This window comes from Delphinus delphis, chromosome 16 (assembly GCF_949987515.2).
Source record: "Delphinus delphis chromosome 16, mDelDel1.2, whole genome shotgun sequence".
Taxonomy (NCBI): Eukaryota; Metazoa; Chordata; class Mammalia; order Artiodactyla; family Delphinidae; genus Delphinus; species Delphinus delphis.
The window spans coordinates 46940791-46967589 of NC_082698.1; the positions used below are offsets into that span (position 1 = coordinate 46940791).

Here is a 26799-nt window from a genome sequence, read left to right on the forward strand (position 1 = left end):
CATATGCTAACGCATATATATGGAATCTAAAAAAAAAAAAAATGGTACTGATGAACACAGTTGCAGGGCAAGAATAAAGAGGTAGACATAGAAAATGGACTTGAGGACATGGGGTGGGAGGGCGAAGCGGGGGAGAAGTGAGAGTAGCAACGACATATATACACTACCGAATGTAAAATAGTTGGCTGGTGGGAAGCAGCAGCACAGCACAGGGAGATCAGCTTCGTGCTTTGCGATGACCTAGAGCGGTGGGATAGGGAGGATGGGAGGGAGGCTCAAGAGGGAGGGTGTATGGGGACATGTGTATGCATTCGGCTGATGCGCTTTGTTGTGCAACAGAAACTAACACAGTATTGTGAAGCAATTATACTCCAATAAAGATCTATTAAAAAAAAAAGCAATTAGGTCCCAGATCTCCCGAACCACCTTGTGCAAAGCTGTGACTGCCCTCCCTCATTAGGGCGTAACACTTGGAAGGAAGCTGAGGACGCTGCCCCGTCATTGGGGGTGGGGGGGCGGGTACCTCACTAGAACAGGAGGCTTAGAGGGAGGTGGGCATCATATCACTTCCTTAGCTCTCCCAGTCTTTATCCCACACTCTGCTGCCAGATCTCAGCAGTCAGGAATAGCCCTCAGGAAGGAAATGAAGAATTTTCACTGGAGAATGTGACAGGCCAAGAAGAAAAACACAAAATATACTGACAGGAGGGGTCCCCCATGAAACAGGCCAGGCAGATCTCTCTCTCTGTAAACATTCACCGCCCGCCCCCATACAATTTCCAATCAGCTGCTTAGAGAACTGTAACTAGTAGGAGTAAAGAACCTTGGGTCACTAGAAGTTCACTAGAAGGTCACTAGAAGGTCACTGGAAGGTGACTGGAAGAATTCACCCAAAGTGAATTCTTTCACTTAAGGAAAGAATTGCATATGAAGGCCAGACGAACACAGGAAAGGGGGAAAAAAACAACTTGGAGGCAATAAAAACTGTGCAGGGGGGAGAAAACTTTTAAATAAAACTGTCTTTAACATCCTCAGAGAGAGACTATAAAAATGGACAGTCAGAGCACAAACCAGCTCCCAGAATTCAGAAATAAAATACCAGAAACAAAAACTCAAATGAAGGGCTGGATGAAAATCTTAACATAATCTCCCGGAAAGAAGAACAACGGAGAGGAAAAGAGGAGAGACAACTCAGTGTCTGAGAAGAAGTTCTAGAAAGAGAGATGAAAGTCCTCCTTAGAAAAAATATTCAGTTAAATTAAATTTCCTAGGATGGGAGTATAAACAGTGAATGCTGACTGATATAACCAAAGTTACTGTGGAGGTTCAGGAAGTCACATAGGGAGGGGCGGCAGGGAGGGCAGTGAAATAAAGCAAAATCTCAAACTGCCATGCTGGGAATTCCATAGATAATGCCTAAAATTTTAAATCAAGACATGGGAGTGTAAGGATCTTATTTAGAAATAAACATAAGAAAAGAAAAAAAAAAAACCTCACCTAAAAGAGCTGAAAGTGGTGACCAAGATTTGGGCAGTAGTAGAAGAGGAAGAAATTGCTGCTTATAACAAGCCTTGTAGAGCTATTTGATTCTCTAAACTGTGTTTAGATATAACTTTCACTAAAAAAAATAAGTGAAATAAAGCTAAAATAGTTTAATTTGGGGATTTTCAGAATATAGCTACTACAAACCAAAGCTATAGGGTAAGGCTTTGGGGAGAAAATGGACAATGAGGTGATGATCAAAAAACTTGATATTTATCTGTATTACAGTTGGCCCTTCATATCCATGGGCTCCACAGCCATGAATTCAACCAGGCTTAAAACTATTCAGAAAAAAAAATAAATTTCCAGAAAGTTCCAAAAAGCAATACTTGAATTTGCTGTACACCGGCAACTATTTTACTTAGCATTGACATTGTATTAGGTATTATAAGTAGTCTAGTGATGCTTTAAAGTATATGGGAAGATATGCTTAGGTTATATGCAATTACAAGCATTTTATATAAGGGACTTGAGAATCCGAGGTTTTGGGTAACTTCATGGGGGAGCACTATAGGAGCCCTTCCCCACCAGTACTGAGGGGTGATTGTCTTTTCATTTCTCACAATGAGACTATATTTACTTATGTCCATATTTTAAAATATTTTAAGTTAAACAAGGAAAGAAAAACTAAAAGCAGAAAAGGAAGGCAACAGGGACACAGCCCTAGAGAGTTCTCTTCAGGTAACCAGAAAGGGGAGCAGACAAAGAGCTCCCTCTTCCAGACAGAGTCGCCAAGCCCAGCTGGTCTCTGCAGAGCTGGCCTTGGCACACTGGAGGTGCTCAGAAATTGTGTAACTTCATGTGTGGAGGTGGGCTATATCAGGCAGCTCATGCCCAGGGTGGAGCGCAGGGCCTCTGAAGCAGAAGTGTGAGGGTCATCGTGTTGTCAGGAACCCAGACTGCACACGTGGTACCAGAAGCTGGATGTGGATGGCTCGGGTGCCACACTCAGAAGCTGGGTCCTGGCAGCACTGGGGGGCTGGAGGTTTGGGAGCTCAGACTTAGCCTTCCTCACTCCGAGAGGAAAGTCATCCACGGCAGCACAGGCAGGGAATGTCAAGGTGCCAGGCTGGAGGCAGAAAGACCATCCAAATGGGGCTGTTGTCCTGACAGCCGGTGTGGCCTAGAAGACCGCCAGGTGCTGGAACAAGGGGCTGGGGAGCCTTGACAGCAGCAGGGGACAAAGTGTGGGAGCTGACGCCTGCATCCCTGGGTAGCAGAGTCTCAAATCTACGCCCATGTGGCCGATGCAGCTGTAGGTTCTAGCAGAGGCAATTTAAAAATCACTTTGAGAGCAGACTGGGTTTTGTTTTGTTTTGTTTTCCAGGAGCGTAAGTAATGGGAGTGGGAGAGAAGATTGATTTAAAGTTTCATTTAATTTAGAGTAAAAGGTTGGAATTGGGAGGAGGAGAGACAAGATGGATGGGAAAGCAGATGCACTTCTAGGGGAGAACGTTAATATGGGGCAATCAGAAACCAGCAGTCTTTAAGAAAGAGGAAACCTCAGGGGAGGAAAGAGAGGCCATCTGACTCCAGAACTTGAAGGTCACAGGGAATGTTCCAGCAGGCCGCCAATCACCCCTTTCCTCCTTCCTTTGTTTACCAAGCTTGAATGTCAAAGACAAAAACGGTGCTGTCATGAGCTGGCTCCTCGGGTCCTGGCTCCTGAGGAAGGTGCCTGGGTTGTCTCCATGTTCCGGATGAGGGAATTTGGGGGCTGGCATCAGGCCTAGGTTAGTGGGTGTGTTACCATAGCGCCTGAAGTCTTTGCTTAATGTCTGCCCATGGAACCTCACAGCTTTGTCTAGTAAGACTCTACCCACCAGGGCCCTTATCTCAGCTCTATCTGGGGGCATAATTAAGATGCTGTCAGGCTGGTCTGAGCCGGTCCATGCTCACAGCAAGTCACAGAGCAGCCCATGTGTCAGATGCTTTTTCACATCTAGACATTGTAAATTCGACTCAGCTGGAGTTGATTCAGCAAACACTAACTGAGCATCCTTCATCAGTTGTAAACTGTTAATCAAACCAGCCTAGAGGTCATTATTGTTATTGTTGTTGTTACCATTGTTGCTGTTGTTGACATTGCTACCGTTAATTTATAACACTTCCTTAGTTATATGTTTCCTCCCTTCCAGTCTGTACACTTCATTCACGCAGGGCCTCAGTCTATCTTATTACTTATCTTCTCCTACCACCCAGCACAGTGCCTGACACATAACTGATATGTAGTAACATTTGATACTTACATGAATAATTGAATGAATGAATGAGTGAATGAATGAAGAAATGAGTAAATTGACTGAATGAGTGAACACTGATCCAGCCTGTGTTAGATCCTTGGTGGGAAAATATTTCATTGTTTTTGTAAAGTGCTTGAAAAGTGACAAGGAGCTTATTGGACTGCCTTCCCCTATTAGTATGTAAGCTCATCAGGGTCGGGATTTCGTTTGTTTTGTTTACCCTGTATCCTGATTGTCCAGAACAGTGCCTGACACCTAGTAGAAGCTCAATAAATCCTTTTTATTTTATTTTTTATTTATTTTATTTATTTATTTATTTTGCGGTACACGGGCCTCTCACTGTTGTGGCCTCTCCCGCTGCGGAGCACAGGCTCCGGACGCGCAGGCTCAGCGGCCATGGCTCACGGGCCCAGCCGCTCCGCGGCATGTGGGATCTTCCCGGACCGGGGCACGAACCCGTGTCCCCTGCATCGGCAGGCGGACTCTCAACCACTGCACCACCAGGGAAGCCCTAAAGCCTTTTTAAATAAACATTCATAATTTCCATTGAGCCTCACAGCAACCTTAACAGGGCAGATACAATTCATTTCCATCGTATAGGTGGGGAAAATGATGTTCAGAAGGGTGGAATGGAAGCTTGCGTACTATGGAAAGAAAATAATATTTGGAATCAGAGAACCTGGGTTCAAATCCCGTTTATACCACCTACAGGTTGTAGATTTAGGTAGATCATTGAAGACCCTCTTGCTCCCACATTTGGTGTGTTGTTCTGAGGCTGCCCTGAGAGTTGGACAGATGGCAGCTGGCGGCAGTGGTGGTGTCAATGCTGCCTAAATACTCAGGGACAAGATTCCTGTAATTCTTAGAATGGGATCTAAGATAGAAGTCCTCCAAGAAGGCTTCTAAAATGACATGTGAAAAGCAGGTGACAGAGCCTGGAAGCGGGGATCGCCTGAACCCGTGAGGCTCCCTGAGAGCAACCCTATGTTGCCTTTTCCAATTAAGAGTCCAGGCTGTACCTTAGCAAGTCGTTTTTACTGAATCCTGCATGACAGAGAATGACAGATTTCCGAATTTTGGCTTCACTGCTTACTAGCTAGTTACCAGAGAAGGTATTTCCCTTTCTGAGCCTCACTTTTCTTTTTGTGAGGTGGGAATAACCACACCCACTATATAGGGCTGCTGTCAGAGTAAGATTAAACATATTGGAAACAGCCTAGTGTCGGCCTTCTCTCCTCGGTGGAACTGTACACAGTAAAGGGTTAGCAGCCATCCAGCTCAGTCAAGCAAGAGAAGTCCCGTGGCATGCGGCACGGCCCCGATCTCGGCTCTGCCTTACTTCATGGGCTTAAATCTAAATAAAAGCTAACACTTACATGCATACGAACCAAGCACGATCCTAAGTGCTTGGCATGTATTGACTTAATTCTCGCAGCAACTCTACAAGGCACCTGCTAGATAGTCTCCAAGGATAGCTGTCCCTATTCCTCCCCTGCCTATGCACACACCCCTCCTCCCAACAAGAAGTGCAGTCTCCTTCCTCTCTTCCGCATCTGAGCTGCCCTAGTGATTACTTGACCGATAGAATGAGGCAGAAGTGATGCCATGCAAGTTCTAGGTTCGGTCCTTGAGACACCAAGCCGTTTCTGCTTTTGCTCTGGGAAGCCACTGCCATGCTCTCAGGATGCTTGAGTGGACCACAGAATTATGAGGAGATGGACCACATGGCCCAGACAGACAAGTAGGGCATCCTTGGACCTTCTGCCCCATTCCAACCGCCAGCAACCAGGATGAGGGGTCTGAACTCCTGCCCATATGAGGGACAAACTGAATAAGAAATTTGAAGAGAAATCGTGGAAAGGGCGCTAGATCAGGCACTGCATCCTTATGCAAACAAGACTATATTTATTCTGTGAACCTCCAGAAGCTATAGCCCGGATAAATAGAATTGCACGGAGGCCACTGTGCCCTCCATATAGGAAAGATGCTTTGTTCCCATGGAGTGGTCTGCTGGGCAGGGGTGAGCTCTAGTCCCTGGTGCTGGGCAAGCCGAGGCCAGACCAGCACTTGACTAAGAAGCTTGGAGGAGAGCCTGTCGCTGGGTAGGAAGGTGGCCACAGATGATCTCCAAGTGCCCTTTCAACTCTCAAAGCCAGGAGGTCAGTGGAGACCTTATAAGGCAAGGAGGATGGAGGGACAATACCTAGAGTCAGCCAAACCATAGAGGTTTTCAGAAGTTCCATCCTGGATGAGTAAGAAAGAGAAGCAGGCAAGCTGTGGGGGTCTGGCCAGAGCAGGGGGATTTCCCAGAATTTCTGTGGCTGATGTCACTCCTGGTCATTAGTGGCCATTTAGTGCCAAGCTTAATGGTGGCTCCTAGCAAAGATCTTGCAGACATGCAATTGGCGGCAAGAGAGCTGATGTGTACAGACCTTGGTGCAGTGGGGCCTTTGCAGCTGGCATCTCCACCAGTCACATCTGGCCTCGTGAACTTGCCCCTGACTCCCTGAGAGGTCCAGGAGAGCCTGATTTCACTTCCTCCTTCATACTTTCCACCCGCACATCTCTGTGCACAGAAGAACAAGGGCTTGGCTACCTCCATAGCAGCTCCCATAGATCTTGGCACAGCAAACTCCAGTTGATCAAGTTGTGCTCAGAGGAACATGTGTGAGTGAGAGGGAAGGACACTGAAGCATCAGACAAGCCCTGCTCGCCGCCTCAGGATAGCTCAGTAGCTATTGAGCAAACGTCCTCCACAGGGCGGTAGGAATAACCATGAGCTAACTGGGAACTGATATTAACGTTGCCATTAGCGCCCCAGAAAAAAATTAAACAGTAAATGTTTTCTTGTTTTAAATGTCCTTGGGGATAACTTCAAATGCTGCTTTTGTGAAGAAATACTCACTGGAGTCTTATTAAAAAAAAAAAAAGAGTCATCATTTATTTAGGTTCAAATGTCAGAATGCGTGGCTTTTTCTTAAGGGATACTTTACATTTATGTAGCTATTTGAGAAATGTAACTCCCCTCTACTAACAGATCAAAATGAAAATTCTCATCAAATAGTTATTTTAAATGAAACAGAAATGTATTTAGTAAATTCAAAATTGACGGCAGCAGCCAACTCTTTTTTAAACAATTTTTAAACTGTTTAGTTAAAGCAATTTTTTTCTGCATCTGACCTGTCAAGGAAAAACATAAGATGGAAGTAATCCTCCAAAAATATGAGTTTTCAAGCTTATCTTGCACCATATAGCAGTGGTTCTGAAAGCGACCGCTGGAATAACAACATCACAATACCTTATGATTACCTACAACTCATCATTATATGACAAGATTTTGCCACTGTCATGGTGAAAGAAAACCCAGTTACTAAGAAGCCTGATGACACGCTTGGGAGTATGTAAATCAAGTGCCGAGTGTCTTGGTTGCCCCCGAATTATTTCGTACTCAGAGTGTCTCTGCCTACAGAATGGATCTTCATCTTATAAAAATGGCTTCTGTGTTTCCTTCAATGTGGCTGCCTGTTCATGGAAATGTAATAAGCTTCTCTCAGGCTCCGCTAATTTAAGTCAGCCACGGATATTCATTTACAGTATTTAAATGTCTTCCACTTAAAATAGATCAATCCTTTGGCTTTCAATTGAACCCAGTTAATTTACAGTAATAGCTGGAAGCCTGGTTGGTAGATGACTCATTTTGTCAATTACTAGGCAAAAAACTGCATCGAATGACATTGAGGCAGCATGGAAAACATATCTTATTCATTGTGTGATGAGCATAACTTACTTTTAATTACATTTGGGACATTCTAGCTCATTCATACTGCCTAAACACTCAGGGACAAAATTCGAGTACTGAGTTACTGTTTATCAGCAAAATGGAGGTGATCTGGGGGTGCTGCTGTGGGATTGCCGCCTTGCCTGGTCTGCTGAGGGTGATGGGTAGGCTTCCTGAATGATCCTTTGCAGAGGATTGGGATGGGGTGTGCCTTCCTCAGCAGAAGGCAGCACGTGCCCCTCAGCGGCAGTCTGCTCAGCAGGTTAGCCTGGCACAGATCAAAGCAAAAGTGTCTATACCGTGTTTCTCAGACTAACTTGCTCTCAACTAAACAGCATAGCAGTCTTCTCCCAAATCACCATATACCCCAGAGCATAGCACTAGTTGCAGGGCCTGGAGAGCAGTAAGACAGACCAAACCACTTGCAGTCAAGATCATCCAAGGCAAGCCCCCCAGACCCGGCATCACCATGTCCCGACTGCATATTCTGGGCAGAAACACACTTCCCAGGGAGTGTGCTCCAAGGCCCGGGCCAGCCTGAGTGGCAGGGGCAGACTGTTCATCATGGGGGAGAAGGCTGGAAGCTGTGCAGCCCCAGAAACATGGCAGAGACAGCCGTGTGGAAGAATAGCCCTGTGGTTCAGTGCTGCAGACCCTGGGCTGTGGAGAGGCAGGGTCCCCCTGGACTCCTCACAGCATGGAGTGGAGGCCACGCAGCACTGCCTACCAAGGGCTCCCAGTTCTGAAGCAGAGGCTTTTCCACACCTGCCATGTGGGCTCCAAAGAGCTAAGGGCAGAGTTAGCATCTAGGTGGGGCAGAAATTGACACCAACATCTGCCTGAGTCTTGGGTCAGAGAACGTACTGGAAAGAAGTGGCTGACCAGTGAAGACTCACTCCCCTATAGGAAGCTCAGAGCACATGGCCTATGATGGCTGGTTCCCTTCTGAATGCATCAGCCCTCGACGGCAGTTAACCGATGCAGCCACCAAATGGGCATCAGAGGGAGTAGGCTTAGTTCTCCCTGAGCTCCTCCAGCTAGAACACCAGGTATTTTAAGGAGGCAAAGAGACCTACCATTCAGTCCATTGAGCCAAGGAGGAAGGGGGGCATTTTCACACTCCCAGGACCTCCCACTGCCCAGCGGAGATCCTTTACAGACTGGGCATTTGGCCAGGGACAGTGGGAGCCATGACCCCTCTCGGACAGTGACCTGTATCCTTGCTGGGTTTCTTGTGCTCCAGTCCAAAGGGTCAGGCAGGAAGGGGGTTCTCCACAGCCATCGTAGCTGGAGGCCAGAACCCAGACCTTCTGCCATGCCCTGCTCAGAGCTCTGACCATGAGAGCTAGGCAGATCCCAGCAGCCTGTGCCCCCAAGGCTGTATCACAAGTAGATGGGCCTGCCCTCTCATTGCTTTTCCTTCCCAACATCCAGTCAGAGGAGCAAGAGAATAATCATTAATTAAATGGCTTTGCATAGAAATACAGTGTTTCAATAGTACTATGATTTTATTTATTTTTTAAAATAAATTTATTTATTTATTTATGGTGCGTTAGGTCTTCGTTACTGTGCGCGGGCTTTCTCTAGTTGCGGTGAGCGGGAGCTACTCTTCATTGCGGCGCAGGGGTTTCTCTTTGCGGTGGCTTCTCTTGTTGTGGAGCACGGGATCTAGGCGCTCAGGCTTCAGTAGTTGCGGCTTGCGGGCTCTAGAGCGCAGGCTCAGCAGTTGTGACGCATGGGCTTAGTTGCTCCGCGCCATGTGGGATCTTCCTGGACCAGGGCTTGAACCTGTGTCCCCTGCATTGGCAGGCGGATTCTTAACTGCTGCGCCACCAGGGAAGTCCCAGTACTATGATTTTAAAACTTTTTTATTGGGCCAGGTGAGCAGTCTGGGACAAAATTATCTGAAATGTGTTTACTCAAAATAACATCTAGGGCTTCCCTAGTGGCGCAGTGGTTAAGAATCTGCCTGCCAATGCAGGGGACACGGGTTCAAGCCCTGGTCCGGGAAGATCCCCATGCCGCGGAACAACTGGGCCCGTGCGCCACAACTACTGAGCCCACACACCACAACTACTGAAGCCCGCACGCCTAGAGCCCGTGCTCCGCAACAAGAGAAGCCACCACAATGAGAAGCCCGCGTACCGCAATGAAGAGTAGCCCCTGCTCACCGCAACTAGAGAAAGCCCGTGCGCAGCAACAAAGACCCAACACAGCCAAAAATAAATAAATAAAAATAAATTTATAAAAAAAAATAAAGTGACATCTAATTAGTCAAAATAAACAATGCTGAATATTCCTGAAATCCCAGCACCTAAACAAAATAACAGTTTACCTCTTGCTATGGCAAGTCTGCTGTGGATAAGGTGGCAGCTTCATCTGTTTCTGTGCCCTCTAAGCTTGACACAGTGAGGGAGGGAGGAGAGAAGGATGGAGGTTACATTTCTAAAGGCCCAGGCCCAGAAGTAGATGAAGTCATACCGCCTAGTCCCAGTGGCCAGAGCCCTGTCACCACTAGAGGGTTCAGGAAGCCGCCCTTGTAAGCATTCTGGTCCACTGGTCACAAGCATTCATTCCCCTGTGTCCCTAGAAAGCTACTTGGCACTCCAGCACTGGGCCCATCACAGTGACACAGAGAGGCTAAGACACTAAATCTAGTGAGTGCTGGCTTCACACAGACACTTTGCAACATGGCATGCATCTTTTTCTCATGAACATGATCACAGGCATTAATGACAAGGGCCTGGGGGGTGATTGTATTGGGACCCCTTGCCTGGGTGGAGCCCGAGGTTTCACAGTGCTGGGACCATGGGCACAGCCTCAATCCTATAGCCTCTGGGAGGCTCAGGAATCACTCAGGAGAGTCAGGTATTCATGATTTGGGGCAGAGCCTAGATCAGAGTCCTGGAGTGGCACAGAACTACTGCAGGGAAAACCAGGACCACTGGAGGAAGACCCACCCACCCTGGAGAGGACATTCCCTCCAAGGTTGGGAGAGACTGTTAACGGTGAGGCTGGAGGGTTGCTGAGGGCTCTGCCCAGACCCCAGGCTTAGTGCCGCAAGTCTGCCCCAGGCCCTGGGTCCCAGGCTCACCCTTGATCCCAGCTAGACTTGTATGGGCTCAGGCCCTAGGCTGGGTGGCCTTCCTGGTGAGGGCTTCAGGGCCTGTGGCCATCTGGGGTGGTTCAGGAAGGTGCAGGGAGCTGGTGCTCAGACCCCAAAGCCCCTGCTTTCTGCCAAGCACAGTGCTGTCCCTCCAACACTCTGCCCCGAGGGGCACCCCTCACGGGCTGACAGATTCTATCAGGAGACCAGGTGTAGCCCCAACATGGTGGTGAAGCGGGACGCGGAGACGTGTGGAGCACACCAAGTGCATTCGGAGTGCACAGGAGGCAGCCTCTGGCTGGAATCGGTTGGGAGAATCTTCAGGATGAAGTCCTGAGCAAAGAATGAGGCCAGAGAAGTGACTCATCTCAACTCCTTAGGGAGGGAAGGTGCCCCAATCAAGAAGCAATTTGTCTCCAACTTTTAGGTTGCCTTTTTAAATAGCTACATTTTGGACAGTAATGGACCCTGGTTAAAGGCTTGTATGATAAGAGGGAGGAGGATGTTTCCCAGCTTGGCACTGAACTTCATTCTGATCTGCGTTATTTAAAATCTGGAGTGATTGAGTTCTTGGTTGGGTGTCAGAGGCTGAAGCTTTTTAAGATTGATCTGAGGCCACAATCAGAATAAAAGGAGATAAAGAACCCTGAGTGATTGCTTTTTAAAACGTGTGCAATTTTCCAAGATGCTGCCAGTGGAGAATCTTATCATGCCACTTGTTAAGAAGCATTTCAGAAGTTGGTTCTTCAGACAGTCTCCCTCTAGACAAGATGAAAAATGAAGACTACCCAGAGAGCCAGCTTTGACCAGGTAGGAGAGAAAGCTGGATTAGAGTGTGAAGTTCACAGAACGATCAGGAAGCCCAAAACCCAGACCAGTGGTAGAAGGGCAGACACCCCGGCCCCTGCAGGAGGTCCCACCAGGATTGTCACCGCAGACTATGAAGGAGGAACCCAGTCCTTCACCATCCTGGGACTCCTGAATCTACACCATACCTTATTTTGTGGCACAAGTGATAGTGTTATTGGGGGAGGGATTGTTCCTAGAGACAAACCAAATGAACAGGCATAGCAGCCAAAATGGTTGTAAAATAATAATTATAACAAGTACTCATTCATATTCATTCAGCCTTTAGCTCTTTACAAAGCACCAGCTCAGGCAGCCCAGTGAGGACAAAAGGACAGAGGTTAATGTCCTCATTGTACAGGTAATAACACCAGGCATCAGCCCTGGACCCGCTTGAGTCCCACATTAAGTGTCAATGTCACAATAATTACAAACCCCTATAATTATTTTTAAATGTTTATATGTATTCCAGCTCCTGTAAAATGGTTATAAGCAGACTCTATTCCTTGGCTATGTAATAACTCACAAATCACAATAGCGCTTCACAATTGTGCTTCTGACATTGTATTTAAGAAGTCTTTGCCTAACCAGAGTCATAAAGGTTTTCTACCAGAAGTTATATTGCCTTATGATTTTACTTTTAGGTATATGATTTATTTTGAGTATATTTTTATGTGTGATGTCAGGCATGGATCAAAGTTCATTTTTTTACACAAGAATATAAAATTGTTCCACCACCATTTACTGAAAATACCATCCTGCTATCCATACTCCACTGAACTGCCTTTGAACCTTTGTCAAAAATTCATTTGTTTGGGCTTCCCTGGTGGCGCAGTGGTTGGGAGTCCACCTGCTGATGCAGCGGACACGGGTTCGTGCCTCGGTCCGGAAAGATCCCACATGCTGCGGGGCGGCTGGGCCCGTGATACATGGCCGCTGGGCCTGTGCGTCCGGAGCCTGTGCTCCACAATGGGAGAGGCCACAGCAGTAAGAGGCCCGCGTACCGAAAAAAAAAAAGAAAAAAAAAAAAAAAGCCATTTGTTTGGGCTTCCCTGGTGGCGCAGTGGTTGAGTCCGCCTGCTGATGCAGGGGACATGGGTTCGTGCCCAGGTCCGGGAGGATCCCACATGCCGCGGAACGGCTGGGCCCGTGAGCCATGGCCGCTGAGCCTGCGCGTCCGGAGCCTGTGCTCCGTAATGGGAGAGGCCACAACAGTGAGAGGCCCGCGTACCGCAAAAAAAAAAAAAAAAAAAAAAAAAAAAATCCATTTGTTTGTTTGTTTGTTTGTTTCTGAACCTTCTATTCTGTTTTATTAACTTCTTTGTCTATCTTAATGCCAATATTACAATGTTTTGATTACTATAGCTTTATAGTAAGTCCTGAAATCCAGAAGTATTAGATCTCCAACTTTGTTATTCTGTTTCAAAGTTGTCTGACTGTTGTAGGTCCTTTATATTTCTATATGAATTTTAGAATCATGTTCTATAGGTCATGTCCTATAAAACACTACTGGGATTCTGACTGGGATTGCTTTGAATCTTTAGGCCAATTTGGAGAGAATTGACATCTTAACAATAGTAAGTCCTCTGGCCAGTAAACACAGTATATCTCTTCAGTTGGTTATATCTTCTTTCAATTCTCCCAGCAATGATTTTTAGTTCTCAGTGCACAGATCTTGAAGATCTTTCATCATATTTATCCCCAAGTATTTCATATTTTGGGGTGCAAGTAAAATGGTTTTGATTTTCAATTTCCAATTGTTCATTGCTAATAGAGATACTACTTAAATTTGTGCATTTGTCTTGTATCCTGAAACCTTACCAAAATCATTTATTAATTCTAGTAGCTTTTTTTTTGTAAAGTTTCAGCAGATTTTCTACATAGACAATTATGTTGTTTGTGGAAACACTTTCACTTCTTCCTTTCCAATTTGGACAAATTTTATTTCTTTTTCTCACCTTATAACAACAGCTAGGACTCGTACAATATTTAATAGAAATAATAAGAATAAACATCATTGTCTTGATCTTGGTCTTAGGGGAAAAGCTTTTAGTATGATATTAGCTTTTCGTTTTTCAGAGATACCCTTTATCAGGTTGAGGAAGTTCTCTTTTATTCTAGTTTGCTGAGAATTTTTATCAGGAATGGATGTTGAATTTTGTCAAATGCTTTTTTTTTTTTTTGCATCTATCGAGATGATCTTTTCTCTTTTCTAGTTTATAAATATGGTTAATTACATTGATTGATTTTGGTTTGTTAAACCAACTTTGCATACTTGGGATAAACCCCAGTTGGTCATTATTTTCCTTTCTATATATTGTTGAACTTGATTTGCTAAAATTTTGTTGAGAATTTTTGTTCCTGAGCGATATTGGTTTACAGTGTTCTTTTCTTATAATGTCTTCGGCTGTTCTATATCACAGTAATGTTGGCCTCATAAAATGCACTGGAAACCATGCCTTTTTTTCACTTTTCAAAAAGAATTTGTGTAGTATTGGTGTTATTTCTTCCTTAAATATTTGGTAGAATTCACCAGTGAAATCATCTGAGTTTGGAGTTTTCCTTGTGGGAAGGTTTTTAGCTACAAATTCCATTTCTTTGTATTTATATTTATTTTTGCTGTGTTGGGTCTTTGTTTCTGTGCCAGGACTTTCTCCAGTTGTGGCAAGCGGGGGCCACTCTTCATCATGGTGCGTGGGCCTCTCACTGTTGCGGCCTCTCTTGTTGCGGAGCACAGGCTCTGGACGCGCAGGCTCAGTAGTTGTGGCTCACGGGCCCAGTTGCTCCGTGGCGTGTGGGATCCTCCCAGACCAGGGCTCGAACCCGTGTCCCCTGCATTAGCAGGCAGATTCTCAACCACTGTGCCACCAAGGGAAGCCCCCAAATTCCAGTTCTTTACTAGATATGGGGCTATTTAACTATTTCTTCTTGACTGAGCTTCAGTAGTTTGTGTCTTCTTTTATCCACTTCATCTAAATTTCCAAATTTATTAACATAATGTTTTTCTTAACATTACCTTATCTTTTTAATACCTGAAGAATCTGTGGTGAGGTCACCTCTCTAATTCCAGATATTGACAATTTATCTTCTCTCTTTTTCCTGATTAGTCTTGCTAGAGACTTATGAATTTTATTGATCTTCTCAAAGAACTAGCTTTTAGTTTCATTGGCTTCATTATTTTTTTATTTTTCATTTTATTTATAGCCACTCTGATCTTTATTTTTTCATTTTTTTACATTGGGTTTAATTTGCTCTTCTTTGTGTCATTTCTTAAGGTAGAAGCTGAGGTCATTGATTGAAGGCTTTCTTCTTTTGTGATATCAACATTTAGTGCTATAATTTACCCCCTAACTACTCCTCTAGAGGCATGTAACAAAATTTTATATGTTGTGTTTTCATTTTTATCCAGTTCAAAGCACTTTCTAATTTTCCTTTTTGATGTTTTTCTTTGATGTATGGGTTATTTAGAAATGCATTAATTGGTTTCCAAATGTTTGGGGATTTTCCAGAAATTTTTCTGTTATTGATTTCTAACTTAATTCCATTGTGATCAGAGAACATATGTTGTATTTGAACTTTTTTCCATTTTTTAAGACTTGTTTATGGCCATCTTAGTAAAAGTTTCATGGACATTTGAAAACACGTGTATTCTACTGTTGAGGAAGGCAGCAATTAGGTCAAATTGGTTGATAGTGTTTATTCAGGTCATTTATATCGTTACTGATTTTTTTGTCTACTTGTTTTCTCAATTATTGATAAATAGATAATGAACTTTTTTTTACTTTAATCGTCTACTTCCTATTGCTCCATTAATCTTCCTTCCTTTCCTTTTTTCTGTCTAATATCATTTTCTTTCTGCCTAATTGTCTTTAACAATTCTCGTAGTATGAGTCTGCTAATGATGCATTATTTCCTATTTGTTTTGTGTATCTTAAAAGGTCTTTACTTAGCCTTTATTTTTGGGGGATACTTTTACTGGATTCAGAATACGAGGTTGACAGAGTTTCCTTTCAATACCATTAAAGATGTTGTTCCACTGATTTCTTAACTTACATTGTTTCTGATAAGAAATTTGCTGTCATCCTCACATTTGCTCCTCTGTACATATTGTATCATTCACCTCTGGCTGCTTTTAAGAGTTTCTTTTCATGACTGGGTTTGAGCCATTTGATTATGCCTTCATATACTTACTTTTCTTTATGTTTCTTATGCTTGGGGCTCATTGCACTTCTTGGATCTGTGGGTTTATACTGTTCATAAATTTGGAAAAGTTTCAGCTATAATTTCTTCACAAATATTTTTCAGTTCCCCCCTCCTTGTCCAGAGACTCGAATTACATGTAAATTACACTGCTTGACGTTATCCCACATCTCACTGATGCTCTGTTCATTCTTTTTACTTCTCTTTTCTCTTTGTTTCATTTTGAGTAGTTTCTATGGCTATATTTTCAAGTTCTCTAGTCTTTTCATCTGCAACATCGAATCTGCTGTTAATCCCACTCATTGTATTTTTTATTTGCACATTGTACTTCTCATCTCTAGAATATAGATTTGAGACTTTTTTTTATATCCGCCATTGAGGGAGTCACCATATCCTCTGGCCTCAGTCAGATTTTCAGATGTCTGTAGTTCCACCCAACATCTTGACTATCATTTCGTAAAAGACCCCAAGCTAGAAACACCCAGCTAAGCCATTCCAAATTTCCTGGTCTACAGAAACCCTGTAAGAGAATAAAGGTTTATTGTTGTTTTTACCTACCAAGATTTAGGGTAATTTGTTATGTTGCAATAGATAACTAAGACATTCAGAATCTGACATAGGAAGCTTTCTGAATTCTGAGCATGTTCACCAGTCCCTGAAGGTTGTACCACATCCTAGGTGCCCCATTGCTGGGTTTAGACAAATGAGAGGGAGCAAGGCTAATCACTGGGCTGCTTCCCCTCCACCTGCAGTGTTCCTGGAGTTTGTATTTATTACGCTGTAGAAATGATGGATTTTGAATAAACCATCTAAGCTGACACTAATATAAGAAATATACTCTCTCCCAAAGTTGCTCTCTGAGAGAAGGAGTTTCTGGAGCTTTTGTCTGGGGCCTCCACTGGATACCCACGGGTCCTCTCAAGCTGGTACATTCACAAGGGCTGGGGAGGGAGCTTTGGTGAGCCAGCAGCAGGCCTGGAGTGGAGCTCGGTTACACACAGACAGAATAGCGCATCCTTTGACCATTACTCCCTTACACCAGTGGACTTGCACTGGTGTGAAGCTAGAGATGAATGAAGTCATTGGCAGCCTCTCAGGACAAACTGGGATATGCAGGCTGAGTAAATAGCAAAACAGAGCAAATGCACATAGCTCAGACGCAGGGGGAGGGGGAGAGGGGACTAACCTTTGTGGGAAGCTGTCAGTGTGACTGGAGTTTGCACGATCTCTTTCTGCACCCAGCTGCCCATCTGTGCAGTTGTAGGTGCAAATGGTGTGTCTGGTCCCTTCCCAGGCCCAGCAGGAAGGAGACCAGCCACCCCCTCCAAAGTGCTAACACTCACTTTGGGCTCCTCAGGGAAAGCCCAGACCCCTCTAGTCCAGGGCACGATCTGAGTGGCTGGAGGTACTCCTTGTCCTTTGGAACTGCACGTGTCCAAGGCACAGCAGCTCAACCAAAACCTGGCTCTCCAAGGCCAGCAGGAAAATATCGGATCATTTTAACCCTCACAACAGCCTCATGAGGCAGATACTGTTATCCTTATTTTACACTTGAGGAAACTGATGTGCTGAATAAGCTGATGGAAAAGGCACCTTCCTTTGGCTACTTACTCTAAGTGCCCCTAGAGAGTGGTTGTCAACGTGTATCCCCGGGGGCCAGCAGCATCAGAAACCTGGTTAGAAATGCAGATTCTCCTTTTTTGTTTCTCTCTTTTTTTTTTTTTTCGGCCACATTACACCGCTTGTGGGATCTTAATTCCCCAACCAGGGATTGAACCCCGGGCCATGAAAGTGCCGAGTCCTAACCACTGGACCAGCAGAGAAATCCCCAGATTCTCCTTCTTTCTCCAGACCTATAGAGTCAGAAACCCCAGGGGTAGTTCTATTAGTGCTATGCTTACCAGCCAGTTGCTAAACATTTCCACTATTAGAAATTAAATCATACAGACCTACAATTAAATAAATTATATTAAAAACAAAGGTAATTAATGGATAAACAGCAAGGTCCTACTGTATAGCACAGGGAACTATATTCAATATCTTGTCATAAACCATAATGGAAAATAATATGAAAAAGAATATGTATATAAACACACACATATATATATAACTGAATCACTTTACTGAATACCTGAAACTAACACAATGTTGTAAATCAACTATACTTCAATAAAATACATTAAAAAAATAAAGATAATCAGTCCTCAAAATGTATCACCCCCTAATTGTTTGATTTCATTTACTCCTATCTATGCTCTAGAGCCTGTTGACCCCTATGGTATCCACGTGGCAGGAACACTGCGGTGCATTTCTTCCCAGTGCCACATTCAATGACGACATGAAATCAGCCATGGAGGGTATTTATATCACAGAAGTTGGCAAACACTACAAATCAGCTTGCCTTATTTTTTTTGGAGAACCTGTTGTTAAACACTTACTGCAAGACCACCAAACTTGGTACTCCGTGTTTTAACAAGCCCTGGGGTGACTCTCATGCCCTCTCAAGGTTGAGACCTAGCCCGAGGGTCTCAGCTGGATGCTTCATACTGACTTCTACGTGTCTTTCATCACAGCCTTAACAAATGACATACCGGAAAGGGGAAAGCAGACTCCCTCTGCTCTCCTGCCCCCTTCCTCTCCCCTCCCCTTTTCTTCCCCACTCCCAGCCCTCCCCCCACAAGTGCTTGAGCAAAATGCTGGGATCAAAGCCGTGCTCTTAACCCGTGGGAAGCAGGAGGGATCTGGGTGACCAAAAGCCAGTTCTGAGGGCCCCTTGCAGTAATGGGGGCCACACTGGGATTCTTCTGAGTGAGTGATGAGCAGTGGGTTCCAAAGGCACAGCCTGGCTCTCCAGGGCAGCTTCTTGCACACAAAGTCAGCCAGCAGCTGCTGTCACAAATACAGGAGGGAAAGTGCTCCATCATCAGACACCCCCGGAGCGCACGTCCCCGCTTGCCCTTGCCAGCAGTGGGACCAGGAGACTGGTTGCTTCACCTCTCCGACCTCCATCTTCTTGCCCAAGACGATAGGAATAGTAGTACTCACCCCTGTGGGGCCTCTAGAAAGATTAAATCCAATAGTTTAGACAAAGAGCCAGGAATATAGTACAAGCTCTGTAAACAAGGGTTATTACTGCTTTTCCATTTAGCTGGAGTAGAAAGTAATGTCAATGTCAATATTGTTACTCCCATTTTATGGATGACAGATATTGAGGCATAGAGGGAAAAAAACCCAAAGTGCTCAGAAGTACTCAGAGACAGTTACTGAAACAGCAAACACCAGAGACCCTTCCCGTTAGCCAGTGATGGATCTCATCCACATCCTGTAATGAACACGTTTCCCCATCCTGGGGTTGCAGCCCTGATTTATTCCCACTAGCCCTCGGTTTCCTAGAAAGACACCGTTAGTTCAGTTACAGCGATTACCATCTGGTTCTCTGGTTTATTGCTATAATTTCTCTAAAGCAAGCATCCGTAGGTAAAGACGCCGTTCTGCCTTTACGGTGCTTAAATGAGAAAAGGCATCTCCATGTGTCCGTGCAGCACAAGACTCCAGCAGCCACGTGGAGCCTCCAGTCACCTTGAAAGCCAGGAATTGCCTGGAAAAGATGGGAGTGGAAAGAAGAGCGCTCCATGAGTACACATGGGGGTGGGGACTGGAGGCAACCGTGTGGATACAGCAAGTGACCGCGCCAGTCACCTGGGCAAGTGCAGATGCAGGGATGCTGTTCCCCCACCCAGTGTGGAGCCCTGACACACAGTAATAGCTGGGGTTTATTTAGCAAATAAACAGCTTTCACTATGCCAGGTACTGCTCTGAGGGCTTCCCAAGTACTAATTCACTTAATGCTCACAACAGCCCTGGAAAGGACAATTATTATTCCTATTTCACAGATAAGGAAATTGGGAAGTTGCACAGAGAGGTTAAATACTTTGCCTGAGGTCACACAGCCAGTAAGTAGGTGAGCCAGGATTTGAACCCAGGCAGTTAGACTGTAGGTATGGTACCTTCTTCGCGGTAGCTGACTCCCACGTAACAGGTAAAGAAATGAAATCTCACCCAGCCAGGAGGGGGCAATACTGGGCTCACACAGATCTGTGCATCCTTTCCCCCATGTTACCGCCTGGACAGTTACATACAAGAAACCTTCCTCTCCCTGACTCTCCTGCCCCAGAAAGCCTGCAAATGGGCACATTCCGCCCCCCGCCCCCGCCCCAATAATGGAGGCTTCCTCCCTGCTCCTGACTTGGGCTTACCATGCCTTAACCAGGAGAGTGACAACCCTGGGCAGTCCTCTGTGGGCAGAGCTCCTCCAAGGGTGTCAGAAGGTAGTGTCGGCCCACTCGAGCAGGGACCCCATGCAAGGCCTCATGTGCGCTCGGTCCCTGCCATGGAGAGGAGGCCTGTGCTCCTCCCGGCACCCAGCCTGCCCATCCAGGTCCTGGAGGGCTGGGACTCTGACCCGCGGCTTCACCCTCTGCTCCCCAGAGCCCTGACCGCAGAAGCCCTTTCCCAGCCATCTCACGCTCTCGTGTTTGTGTTTGTCTCTCTATTTAGGGCTTTATTTCTCTACAAGGGACCCAGGTGACTGAACTTCTTCCTGGCCCTGAGGACCCGGGAAAGCACCTCTTTGAGATCAGCCCAGGTAGGCTTAGCACCCTTCAGCTCTGTGCTGGGGCTGGCCCTGGTGGCCCCAATGGCAGTGTCACTGCCCCTCTGGCCTGGGAAGGGCCACCTCCGCAACACTCCTCTCTGTGAGAACGCCAGCGCTGTCTCCAAGCACAATTCGGAAATTTGAGCCAAATCTAGAGGATATTACACATTTGGGGAGAATTTAGAAAATCCAGTCAATTATCTAGATAATTAGCTTCTGGTGAGAGGAAAGTGTGGATTTTTAAGTTCAAAATAAAACAAGGGAGGTAACCAATCCACGGGGACACCTTAGAGTGAAGGTCCAAACACAGTATCTGGGTCACATGCAAATAAGTCCAGGGAAAACCACTAGCACAGGTTCAGAGCATTAAAATAAGCTCTGTCACGAATCCCAGAACAAAGCATTGCAATGTGGTGGGAGGAAGGGGAGCAATTTAACTCAAAGAACCGCCGACATGTTAGCAGTTACAAAGCAGGTTTTTAAAGTTCCCAGTTTTAAAATGTGGTTCTTATTGAACTAAGTAAATGTGTCTTGCAAGTGAGTCAGTTTACAGAGGGGCTGGCTGGTGAGGTGGTATTTTACTAAGCTTGGCCTCCCCCTGTTGCAGGGCCTCAGGCAAGGATCTGAGCAGTTCATCCTGTGGTGACCCCAAAAAGCACGAGAAAGGGAGCAGGAAGGGAGAGCCAGCAGGGTGAGCTGGTGCCACTGGGGGTGCCCGGGGCTCAGTTCCAATGAACCGACTCAGAGGTGTCTTACCCAAGGAGTGAGGAGGCTGGGGGTTTACCCACCAAGTCCCACCGGCCATTAACTGAGAGCTGCTCCCTGGGAGGCTGACTCTGGCATTTCTGGCCCGCCCTGCGCTTGGCCAAGCTCCCTGCCTTCAGAGAAGGCCTTCAGGCAGAGCCGCAGGTGCTTGAGGAGAGAGGCTGCCAGTGTGGATGGGAACAGTGAGTGCCCAGGGGTCTGGGCAGAGCACCGAGAGCAGAGGCTACAGGCAGCTAGTCATCACACCCTATCATGTGCCAATCGAATCTAGACTTCCTTCTGGGAAGTGGTGGCTGTGGATCGAGTGTGCTAGGGCCTGTGGGGTCTGTGAGCCAGTAAGTTTACAGTCTCAGAGAGGCAGAGCCACACAACCCCTCTGACGAAGTGACCTGGCTACGGGCTGTGCACCAGGGGACGCATCAGCCCAGGCTCAGGCCAGCAAGCTATGGCCCACTGGGAGCAGGACTGAGCGAATCCAAGCCTGGGGCAGGGTGTGCTCACCTTTGCTCTGTCCATACTGGGAACTCCAGGAGGTATAGGCTGCAGGTGAAGTGCAGGGAGACCCTCCCAACTGCCTGCCGCATATGCAGAATTCAAGTACCGTGGTTTCCTTTGGGTATTTCATCTACTGCAGGAATCTTGTTGCTGAAAGGACACATTAGAAGGTGGCAACAGAGGGATCCCAGGGCATGGAGTGGAAAGTAGAGGCTTGGTTGATTATGGAACAGGAGTAAAGGTTTCTGCCAAGAAGGTAGAGAAGAAATGAAGGAGGGGAGTGAGGTAGGAGGGCCCTGCCATGTAGGGGAGGGGGAGCTGGACACATGGAAGGAAGGCTTGGGGAGGGGCCGGGAGCCTGGGCCTGGGAGTTGGGGAGGGCTGAGGTGAGGCCAGAGCCACAAGGTGGAGGTCAGCACGTACCACCATGAAGTCAGAAAGGCACTGGACGTGTGCCCCCAGGGACCGGATGGGAATGGTCACCAGTGCGCATGCTCTTTATCTGGGTCAGAGCTACAAGAATTTCTTTGACTCTGTGGGGAAGACCCATTTGCCACATAAGGGAACACATTCACAGGTTCCAGGGCTGAGGACGTGGACATCTTTGTGGGGCCATTATTCTGCTACCACAGTACTCAAAACATCCCTCTAAGGTAAGGGGTACTTCCATGCCTATTTTATAAAAAAGGACACCGGGGGTTAGAAAGGATTGGTGACTTGCCCAAGGACACACAGCTGGATGGCAGTAGGGTCAGGGCTTCTACCTGGGCAGTCTGACTTCCAAAGCCACACACTTATGCTGCCCTTCAACACAGGTACCTGGTACAGGTCTGGCCTTTTTTCTACGTGGGTGGGCCCGAGAGGTCTCAGGACACGGGTATAGAAGGAAAGGCTCCTCACACCCCTTTTTCCCAAGCACAGCAGTGGTCAAAGCACCAAATGTATGCAGGTTCGAAGCGCCGCCCTCTTGCCTTTGGATGTGCAGCCGCTCCTTAAAGCCGGGGGTGGGGGTGGAGGGTAGCTGTGAGACCACTCAGGGAAAGCAGGTCAGGTGGTAGGCAGTGCAGAGCCCCAGGCAGCCTTTGGGAAGCGCTGAAAGGAAAGACTTAGTCGCTTCCGCTTCCGTTGGATGCATCTTTCTGGCCCCGGAAAGCCGAGCTGCAGTGCACGTCTGCCACACCCAATACCTCAGAGGGAGGGAAACTTGACAACTCTTGGACATGTGATAGAAACCCAAGAACGATAATGCATGAGATCAGTTACATGAATTTTAAGTCATAGCTCTATTCATGCTCTTTAACAGTATAAAAAAATCACAATTTTTCAAGATAGAATTTAAAATATGAGGAAAATTATACTGTGAGTGCCATCTAGTGGAGAGATGCGCCAATTTCATGACAGGCCTCGCGTGTCCTCCAGCCAGCCCCCAGCCATCTCAGTCAGCCAGGCCCCACCTCTGATTCTTGACGGGCTCCGACCGCCACTAAATAGTGGGGCTGCGGCTTGAGCCAGTTCTAGCCCCAGAGCCCCGCATCCACCAATAGTCTGAGGCTGGTTCCTGGGTCAGTCCGGAAGGAGCCAGGCCCCAGAAGGGGCTGGGATTCGAGGACGCTCGCTCTCCTTCCCACTCGGGCCTCTTCTCTAGCCTGGCAGTTGCTCCCCTCCCAGGGAGGGGCAAAGCAGCCCCTCCCAGCCCTTTGAAAGCCGTCTGCCCCTTAGAGACTTGATCCTTTTGGCCTCCCAGACCATCACTGCTTGGCACTGCGGGCATCTGAGCACAGGCAAGCTTAGGCCTTCCTCCGAACCTACAAGGATGGGGGAAGGGGTGGAGAGGCCTGCTTTGGCGCTCTGGACAAAAAGTTGCTAAACCCACAACTTGTGCTTATGTTTGATGGGTCGAGTTGGGTGATCCCTAGAAGTCGTCTCGCTAACATCCTTATTCTAGTATTACCTTGATGCTACCACAGGGAGGCAAGCCCACTGACTACAGGCATTCAGACGGGAGCCCTAAGTCGTGCTGGCGAGTGACTGCTGGTCTATCACGGCTTCTCCACTGCTGGGCATGTCTTTCCAGAGTCCCCGATGGCAGGTGGCAGAAGCCAGCTCTGACAAATGCAGACAAAGGGGGAAATGGCCAGAGGCTATGGGACCACACAGAATCAGCCCATGGGAAGCTGGAGAGATGCGTGTGGAAGGGGCAGGCGGCGGGGCTGCTCAGGGCCCCCGGAGCCAGGAGGAGAGAGTGGTAGGTGCTCTGAGCGGGGAAGGCCGAATCCCACAGGCTCTTCAGTCCCGGCTGTGTCGATGGCTCAGGGTCTGAGGTGGCTGTGTTTACGCCATGTGCCTGCCACTGGTGACACTGGGGTGGTGAGGAAAGGCCTGTCCACTCCAGTGCCTGGACAGACCCGCCCACAAAGGCTCACACAGTAGGCACAAGGACCCCCCAGAGGAACTCAGGTGCTTCCAGGGAAAGGAGAGGAGGTGCCCTGCATCAGACACAGTCCATGGCTGTTTCTTTAGGGACCAAGTGTCCACACTGACCGTGGCTCTTTCTGCAAATCCACACCGGGGTCCCAGGTCCAAATGCCTTTCCCGGCAGCATAACCTCCTGGAGTGCGAGGGCCCCAGCGTGCGGGGCTGAGGATGACCTGGGTGAAACACGAAGGCCGCCCGGAATCTCAGAGTGGGAAAGTGCTGTCTTCTGGAGCAGGAGGACACGACACGGAGGGTGTCACAGCGGCTCTGACATCTGGGCCCAGTTCCCATCACAGAGCGCCTGTCTGCTTTGTGCCCCACAGACCACATTTCTCAAGATAAAGTGCTGGAGGCTCTGGTGGGGAAACTGCCCAGTTCAGAGGTCTGGCAGGTGCCATGGTCTCCCACAGAGCCCCCCGCTGCCTCCTTCTACCACGTTGCTTGGGATCCCCACCCACTCCCCAGACACCAGGTGGGCATCTTGCGGGCAATGGGCCTGGGCAGGGATGGCTTTGAGGCCTTGGGTTTTCAGCTCCACCCAGGCATTGGTACGAGTAAAGCGAGCAATGGCACTCCATGGAAGTTGGGGAGACAGTGGAGTGTACCCAGGCTTGCCAGCGATGCCGCTGTTCCCTAGGGGCAGACATCTGCATGCAGAAAGGAAGGTTCCAGGGGAGAGAGTGGGGAGGCCGAGTGCACATGCCATGTCCCTGTTTGCGCCTGTTTTCTGCCCTCTTCCAGCAGGGCACGTGTGACCACACAGCAGCTAGCTCTGACCAGTGTTCCAGACTGTCCTCTCCAAAGTCAGGGAGGACTGGACAGAAGCCCGACCCTGCCACCCAGGGCCTGCTTGGTTTTGGACAAGTCACTCAATGTCCCCGTGCCTCTGTCTCATGACTTCTAATTTGGAGACAATAAAGCCAAGTGCCTTGGGTTTGGTGAGGTTGCAGGGGGAGCCTAGTGCCTGGCTCAGTGTAGGTGCCAACATTTTTCTATTCTTCCCTCCTCTCTGCAGTCTGTCTGTTTATCATTATTATTAATAACAACAACACAGTTCCCGCTTAGCTATCACCTGTAAGTTATCAGTCCTAATACTGTGTGATGAGTGCCCCAGTAGGGGTGTCCCCAGGGCTGAGAGCCCAGAGCAGAGGGTGAGGGTGGCTCGCCTGGGTGGTTAGGGAAGATTTCACCCAAGCTAAACCTTGACAGGGAAGTGAAAATGACCCAGCTGAGCAAACAAGAGAAGGTCATCCCCAAATGATGGGGGGATAGAGTACACAAAGGCACAGAGGCCTGGGGAAGTATTCTGTGGGGGAGACTCGCGGTGTAGAGGACCAAGGAGGAAAGGGGGGCGGGGGCCAGGTCACGAAGGGCCTTGGATGCTGGACACAGAGGCTTGGACTTTAGCCACTGCACTTCTTCAGCAGGCAGGAGGGATGGTTAAAATCAGAACTGTGTGTTAGCAAAACCACTAATGTAATGATGGGGGGATTGCAAGGACCCGGCTGGAGATGAGGAGGTAAGCTGCCACTCCTCGTTACCACCGTCCATGCTCTGCCCGGACCCTCGCCCCAGCCAATGTCCACAGAGGAGACCACCCTGCCCTGCCAAAGCGCTCACCGTCGGGGAGGCAACTCAGAAGCCAGGCCACTTAAAGCGGAGCTCTGGTTCTTCCTGTGCAGTTCCAAGCTCGTGCACCAAGTTCTTAGCAAGGGGGCCCTGATCAGCATATGCTTTTGGGATCTGAGTGGGTCCCAGACTCAGCTCAGTCTCTAACTTGCTGGGGAAACCAGATCAGATTCCCTTGGTTTCTCCAACTGCAGGATAAGAGGGCCTCCGAGGTGTCCACCTGCCCTAGTAGAATGGTGCCAGAAGAATGGCCTTCCATAAGCAAGCGTCCCCTGCGAGAACGGGTTCCAGCAGTTTCTTACGGCTACACTGGATCTTTGAAGCCTCTCTCGGGCATTGAGCTTACAGCTGCCTGTCCTTATCCGCCTGCAGCTTGAAGCAGATAGGAGAACTGCTGCCTGCTATCTGTGAGGCCTGACCTTGGAGCGAAGCCAGCACACACAGATTACTCTGTAGAAGTAGACTGATACGGTGCTCCTGACATCCCCAGAGCATCGCTCATCTCCTCAGCCACCTCCTGAGCAGGATGCCGATCCCAGCCTATCTCGGCACCTGGTACCAGCCAGCCGGCATATCAGCCTGACCCCGGGTGGCCCTGCTGAGTTTGCCTGCAGAGCGCCAGACGATGGGTAATGACTAGAAATGAAATTAGATGAGCAGTTCACAAGCGCTCCCCACCCCTGAGGGTGGGAGAATCAGCAAATACAGGAGTGGTTTCTGGAACTTCCCTGCTTTGTGGTCTGGCCCTACTGTCTTAACCTCACTTCTCTTAACAAAACACAGGACCAGGTATGGGAAACTCCCACTGATGTCTCTGGAAACAGATGCCCTTGAAGAGGAGGTTGCAGTTCATTCCTTTTGGCCAAAATCATGTTCTAGAGCAGCCCTGTTCAATAGAAATATAAAGCAAGCCGCGCTTGTAATGAAATTGACAATCCCCTTGCTCAGTTACGCCAGCTGCATTTCAAGTTCTCAGCAGCCACGTGTGTGTGGTGGAGCCGTACTGCACAGCACAGACCTGGATGCGGAGGCGACTGGGTGCAATGCCTGACATAGAATAGGTGCT

At 47.7% G+C, this 26799-nt stretch overlaps 1 protein-coding gene across 1 annotated transcript in view; it reads left to right on the plus strand.

Moving 5' to 3' along the window:
• Positions 1 to 26799, plus strand: part of ARHGAP22 (Rho GTPase activating protein 22) — a 167983-nt gene that overhangs the window by 28015 nt on the left and 113169 nt on the right. Inside the window, exon 3 of the mRNA XM_060034653.1 lies at positions 20273 to 20360. Within this exon, the coding sequence (XP_059890636.1) occupies positions 20273 to 20360 (88 nt within the window). The remainder of the gene's footprint in view (positions 1 to 20272; positions 20361 to 26799) is intronic.